General features: G+C 39.8%; 1 protein-coding gene across 1 annotated transcript in view; it reads right to left on the bottom strand.

The window, feature by feature from the left end:
* epb41a (erythrocyte membrane protein band 4.1a) overlaps positions 1–7,455 on the bottom strand; it is a 24,808-nt gene that overhangs the window by 13,792 nt on the left and 3,561 nt on the right. The window contains 3 exon segments of the mRNA XM_036214263.1: positions 4–92; positions 242–508; positions 1,234–1,555. Of these exon segments, the coding sequence (XP_036070156.1) occupies positions 4–92; positions 242–508; positions 1,234–1,545 (668 nt within the window). The 5' untranslated portion in view covers positions 1,546–1,555.

Raw genomic sequence — 7,455 nt, 5'->3', positions numbered from 1 at the left:
GTCTCCCAGATGCCCAGACCATAGTAATCTTTCTCCAGGAGGTTTAGATGATCGCAGACTTTCATAAACAGCTCCTGGCCTTTGCAGTGTTTCTGATCACATACACAAAAAGAGTTATGTTTTAGTCACAAAGCAAATCTTCAGTCCACACCGTCACATTTTTAAGTACTGATGGTTGGGAATCAAATCTTCTGGATTAAAACATTAAAGACAGATTAAATTAAAGAAAAAAAAGACTTACATCCAGCTCGCACTCGTATGTGGCATCATCCAGCAGGGTCACTTTTATCTGCATGGTTTTGGGTCGCCGTGGAGGTCGGGGTCCTTTGGCTTCCTCCTCCACTGCCTTCTCCTTGTCAGGCGGGCCCTCTCCTTCAGGGTCGCACTCCTTCTCTTCGTTTTTGACTTCCTCCTCCTCCTGGGCCACCTCTTCAGCCGGTTCCTCTGTGTTCTCGGTTTCTTTTCCGCACTTCTCATCTTCGTCTTTGTTCTTCTCCGCCTGCAGGGCCTGAAAAAAGTCACAGTGAAGACCTGCTCGAAAGAAAATGGTGTTTTTGGTGCTTTTAACATGTTCCTAAGGCGTTTTGCTGACGATGTAGGGCATATGTGAAGAAAATTAAGCTTAAAATGGCATGTCAGAGTATTTCTTCATTCGAATCGTGAATCAGGAGCAGACAAAAAAATTTCATTTGAAAAAGAGCTTATTTCCTGTTATTCTACGTTCCATTACACCAATGTTCCAGCCCATAATTCAAAACAGAACTTCTAATGAACTACCTCCACTCTGCAGAAAAAATGTTCTAGAAAATGACATGTATTATTTGGTTTTGGTCTAAATTATTGCAGATGCACGACTCGGCAGTGAAATATTTGTTTCCAGTCAACTACTTGAACACCGTGGTGCTGCCAAGGCGGTAAGTCAGACTGTGAAGTCGTCTTTAATGTCCACGACACAACCAACTCTCCTAAAGGGAATATAAATTAATACTAAAACAATTAATAATTAATATTCCAGGACATTGTAATCAGTTTCAATCTAGATCATTCAAATAATGCCAGATAATTGTTTAAAAACCGCCTATATAAGAGGTATGTCAAAGAGTTTTTGTTATGAAATGGAGGTCTGTATGTGACTTTTATTAATCTTCTGCAATTAACGTTTGTTGTTGTCTATAAAACACATTAAAAAGCACAAATGTACTTGACTTTTCCAAGCATAAAGAGCATGCTGACCTCAGCTTCGGTGCTGCTCACCGAGTGTTGGTCCGGAGCTGCATCTCCCTCCACCCTCAGCTCTGGCTCGGGGTCAGCAATCGGCGCTTTGGCCTCTTCCTCCTCTTCCTTGCCCCTGTCTCCGCCTTCACTCTCACATTGCGAACGCCTTTTGAGGAACGACGAGAAGAGGCGCGATAGGCCGCGCCCAGCTGAGTTGCGGTTTCGAGGTCGTAGGTGGTCGTCCTCTGGGGACGGCAGCCGCGTGTCCTGGCTCGCTTCCTCCTTCTGGTTCGGGCTCTTCTGGTGAGTCTCTACCTCGTCAGTCGTCATGGCGCAGCTACTGAAATATAGACAAGCGTCAAGTTAGAGACTAAACTAAATACGTGTCAATAGTCTATGGAAGGGAGGACATTGCAATAGATAAATGTCAGGCCTTGAAATGTCCTAGACCAGCTCAGTGGCCTTGTGGTAAAGTGTCTGTCCGGAGGCTGGCAGGTTGTGGGTTCAAATCTCACACTAAAAACCTAATGGCACATCAACTTTTAACTTAAGAGCTGTTGTTCCAGCCCTGAATTACCACAAAGACCACTTTCCCCGACATCTTCCACATTTTTTCCAGCTCTTCTTTGAGTTCTTGATATTTCCCTATCTTGTCATGTTTCTGATGTTGTTATCACTTGTGATTACTCCATCCTTTCTTCACATCCTTCTGGTCTTCATCTCTTTCTTGTCTGGCTCTACTACCTTCTTGTCTGTCTGTGTCTGGAAGCCCAAAAGTATCTTCATTAATTTGGTCATTCTCAAATTACCATCCCAGGAGTTTTCCGTATTGATCTAGAGACTTCCAGTATTCTATTCCACAGCACAGTCTGCACATGGAGTCCTGTCTGGTGTGGTAGATCCTGATCTCTAATACTCTCATTAGAGCCTGCTCCGCTGCTGCAGTGACTAGTGACTCTGTGCTGTCTCTCACCTTATTTCAGCCACTGGCAGGATTTTCCAATATCAGCACTGCTTCTATTTGCCGTTGGTATATAATGTACTGTGCAGGTACATGCTGGTTCCTGCTGGTTCCTACTTGTTTATTTCCTCTTGGATAGGAGTTATTCTTCTGCTTCCTGTACTGTCTCAGAGAACTGGATTCGGGATTAACTTTTCTGGTCTCAGAGGCTTCCACTTCCTATTTTTCCCAGTTTATTATTATGCCAGTGGAGTATCTGATAGTACAAAGTCAGTCGCTTCACATCCATACTCAGACTTGGTATGAAACACAATATAAACTTCAGTGCTTCTGAGCCAGAAGACACCCACTTTCCCCTTGTCATGATCATCTCATGCACTTATTACATCAGGTTTCCTTTCACTGTGATTGAAAAACACCTGCAACAACATTTCATTTCACCAGGGAGGACGACCAAATGCTCCAGTTTGCACCAGAAAATGTTGTTGTTGTGGAAACGGCAACCTGGTGGACTAAAGCTAACGTGGACTAAGATGGTGAGTGCTTGTTGAATGCCCATCCTTCATCAGCTGTAGGCTTTTATTTGCTTTTCACTTAAAAAACCTCTCAGACTTCAACAGAACAGAGAAACATTCAAAATGTTTAAGTGTTTCAGTCTCTTTTAACAAATCATTGATTGATTTTTCTTTTCCTACATTTTAATGACTCAATAAAAATGTTTCTGTTTCTGAAAAGGCAAAACCTTTTTTTTTTTTTTTTTACTAAAAACAGGCTAAACAATAAGACGTCTCAGATTAATTCATTCTGAATGTTAGCCTGCTCCGTCAAAGGTTAACTTCATAAAGACCATAATACATTGATTTGCTCTTTTGTGACTGAGGTGACCAAGAATAGGTCTCCATGGTGACCAAAGGTTCAATTGATTCTCTGTGTATGTGTCCAAGTCAGAAATACGTGTGGCAGGATATTTGAAAAAAAATCTTATCTTGGTTTGTAAAACACTCATCTGGCATAAAAACTGTGTGAGGAGCATCATTCATATTATGAAAAAAAAATAGTTTAAATTTTGTTTTTAATCTGGGGCTCTCTTGACTTGATTTTACGTTTTTTGCTTGTAATTAAATGGACAGATTAACTTGCAGACTGCTTGATTAACAGCAAAAAGTTAAAAACATGTTCCTGCTGCTCTGAGGCTCCTTCAAAATAAGAGACATAATCTGTACATTTTGATCAGATTTTGATCAATTTTATGTTACATTTGTTTCTTAGCGGATCATCCTGAACATTTTGAAAATTATTTATACTATATCAGTGTAAGCTGCTCTTATGATACCAAAAGGAGCAGCTTTAAAGTTTGTTATAACTCTCTTTGAGAGACAGAGAGATGACACTTCCTGTTCTGCAGCTGATGTAAGAGCTGCCCACAAAAGTGACAAAAAAATTGTTTTTTCTTTTTTTCAATCATTCATTCAACTATCCAGGAGGAGTCCAATCTGAGTTTAAGGACTAACTGTTCGCTCCGAGTATCACCAAGCTTAAATGAGCAGCTGCTGAAACTGTAAGATTTTTCCAGGTGGTTCCACTTTTAGCTCCTGTGGCTATAAAAAGGCACAACTAAGATTATTTTTCAACCCTTGTCATAGTCCCTACTGAGTGTGTTTCCCTAATACTCCCTATAATCAAAGCATTTGACATGTAAAACCTGAGCTGGGAGTTCAGAGGAGGTGATGATTGAACATTTGTAACGCCCACGAGCAGCGATCAGCCGTAATTACTGCTTACAAAAGAATAAAGGTTGTAAAGGTGCCGGCCTGAGCGTGGAGACATGAATGCCAGCTTGTTGTTAATGACATAGAAGATTAGATCAGACTGATGTCTGTCAGCTAGCAACTTGGAACAACTTTATTGATTATTTTTGTGTCAATCTCTTCTAAGTCTCAGATCAGACAGCAGAGCTGGCACATTTACCCAAACTCCTGAACTAATTCTATTCATATTTACAGTATTAAATATTATGATATTACCATTTAAGACAAAAATCTAATTGAGATGCTTCTTAGTTTACTTTAGAAAAGTAAAGCCTAAATAAAGGATGTTTGCTGGAGTTGTGCAGAAGAAAATAAGGTGATTAACAGTCAATAACAAAAAACATTTTATAGCAGAACAAGGTTGTAGCTTCATCTGTCATCTGTGATTTGCCTCTGAAGGCAGATTAGAGACTTTAAAAGAGAACCAACAGCACAACCATTGCCTTGATGCTCTCTATTTTTGGGATGTGGTAAAAAAAAGAAGTTGTCACATTCTGCGGAGCATTTGTAGAGTGTCGGGCCATCTATTTTCAGACTGGATTTGGAGATAATCGAAATTCTACTCAAACCAATGTGATTTTTTTGTCTCTAGCTGCATTTAGAGTGAAACTGTTTAATATAAATGAAGCTAAACTGATGAAGAAACGGAGCAGGAAGCTCTAGACGCTGCTGGTGGCCAAACGTTGCTGAATCAGCAACCCAAAAAATAAATAGATAAAAAAGCGCTGATGTGTCAAAATCAGGGCGCCCCCTGCTCCAGGTGAGCTGAGTTTGGGAAATATAAAAGGAGATGGAGCAGCAGCAGCAACATTTCCTGCAGGGAGATGAGTGAGCTGTGCAGAAATGCATCATCTCTTCTCTGACAGGAAAACGTTCAGGTAAAGTTGATGTTTTTACCCGCATATATATTACGTAACCATAAACATCCCAATCATGCTTCCCTGCATTTATCACCAAAACATCTCATATGAGCTGTTCCTCTGATGATTCATCCTCACCACTCCCAAAGAGAACCTCAACTTCTTCCTCCTGCTCTGCCTCTTGTTTCTTTCTCAGAGTCAACATGGCCGCTCTGACAGTCTTTTACTCCTTTCAGTTTTTGTCACATTTAACACCTGGGACCCTCCTGCACTCGTTCTAACCTGCTTGAGAACACCTCTTCATCTCTGTTATTCTGGACTGTTGACCCAAAGTACTTCAAGCCCTCCGCCGTCTTCATCTGCCACCTCTCCTAAACACTTCTCATCCTCTCCTACGTCTTCCTCACTTCATCCTTTCTGATCTTTTCTGCTTTCAACAGCCACCTCCTCTATTATCTGCTCTCTAGCATCATCAGCTCTTCAAAGTTCTCCTTCCGTCTGTCCGTCAGTCACACTTGTGGGAACACATCTAAGTCCTCTATTACTTTAAACTGCTGTTCATCCTTCCATCTCCTCTTTTGTTTAGTTTCTTTTTTCCTCTGGACACACTTCTAAACTTTTTCATTCAACCACAAAGTCTCCTTATCTCTTTATGTTTTGTTTTTTTTCATTCCAGAACACACATCAAATACTTTGTTTCCAATCTTCCTGATCACTTTAGCTGTACCAGTTTAGTGGTTTGAGAGTACCTCCTTTTTCAGAAATCTTCCTTTTTCAACTTTCACCACTTGATTCTCTGCTCTGTGTTTGTCCTTTTCATCTTCCTCACCATCAAAGTCATCCCACAAACCACCATAGTGGTCCAGTAATCAACACCAACTCCAAAGCCATTGCCCAAGCTCTAGATTTTGATGAACCAGCTGATTATTCCTGTTCATGAAGAAGCACAGAACAAACCTGCATCACATAGAGTTTTATCTTGTTTTTGTGAAAGGTTTTCCCTCCTTTACAGTGCTCTATATTCATTTTTTCCCATTTTTCTTGATATTTTTCGCAGACATCGAACAAATTATTCAATTTCTCATAGAAGTCAATATGTTGCATAACAACCACCTGTATACAACCACTGGAAAAACAATTGCATTCGTTACACGAGGTACCACTCACACAACAGAGATGACGCATGAGCTCATAGTATTTTCAGATGTGAGATTATAACAAAAGTTAATTTTTAGCATTATCATAAACCTGTCTGTGTCTTTACAACTCAGAAATTCCTAAACTGGTTTATATTTTCTTTTGGAAACCCATCACATTATCTAGGCTATTATTCTCACTATTTTCCATATGGTTGTTTTTTAGTTTTTAAATATATTTCTCTTCCCATGTGCCAATTTTGTTCAAATGTTTTTAAAAAAATTAAGATTTTTTTTTTGACACATATTCAATTCCGACCAATAGAATAGAATAGAGCTTTATAGATCCCATAACGAGGATCTGAGTAGATCTGACCAAATGGAGTCAAATTCAACCAAACATTTCAGAAAACAAAGACGTGATGACACACAACCACTCTTTAACATCAAAGACAACATGTTCACCATCAGCTGCAGTGATTCTCAGCATCTCCATGTTTCATCGTTTTAGACAAACACATGCGTGTGTCATACAGCGAGCAGCGCCCATCTGCATGTCTGTTTGCAGCTGCACGGTCGCTGCAGTCAGAGCGCTGACGGTCAATCTAAGCCCTAAAAAGCGGCTTTAAAATTAATCTGCTGCTGTGTGGGATTAAAGGCTGTTGTGTGCAGATGTGGCGACTAGAAAATGTCAGTTAACCCCTCTCTAACCGCAGCCCCCCTCCTACTCCACATTGGTCCGCCATCCAAGACCTTAGACTGGGAATTAGAATGACCCCAGGAATCCTACGCAGACACCATGTCAGTGGTATTAATAAAAGACAGAACATCAGTTAATGTCATTAAAGACAAAAAAATAGGATTCACACTAGCAACTTTTAAATTGAAGAAGGCTAAGAAAACATCAAAAGCAATATTATTTGCATTTTTTCTTGAAATTATTTATTTTTATTTTGCTTCAACTCAAAATACCTAAATAATGCTGTGTACTGAAAGAAGATTTTTAAGTCTATTTCAAGTGTCAATACCTAAAAAAACATCCTATTGCCAATATCCATGGGCTAGTAAAGACACATTGACGGATTTAGATGATGTTCAGCTGCCGTGACCAATTTAATGTAATTGAATGTAAATAAAACAGACAAACCTCTGCTTTAAGTCCATTTTTTGTTTCTCTTCCTTTCTTTTTTTCCTTAAAGCTGTCCCTAAGGGCTTGTTTCACTGATTTTTCCACCTTAAAGTTCTAAAGAAGCACTAACAGATAACACCAGCGCCGCTGCATCAGGCAAAATTTTTGATTGAGTTATTTTATTCATGGTTTTCATTTTTACCTTTTTTGAAATTTTTACACAAAATTAGTGGTGTGTTAAACTATAAAAAAAATCGTTGCAATTTGGCACTCTCTTCAGCAGAAGGTACCCTAGGCGGCCACCTAGGTTGCTGATGCCTAGGGCTGGCCCTGCTGACTAGAATTA

This window comes from Oryzias melastigma, linkage group LG11 (assembly GCF_002922805.2).
Source record: "Oryzias melastigma strain HK-1 linkage group LG11, ASM292280v2, whole genome shotgun sequence".
In the NCBI taxonomy this organism is placed as follows: domain Eukaryota; kingdom Metazoa; phylum Chordata; class Actinopteri; order Beloniformes; family Adrianichthyidae; genus Oryzias; species Oryzias melastigma.
Note: the sequence above shows the minus strand (reverse complement) of the source record. Positions and strands in the feature narration are given on the sequence as shown.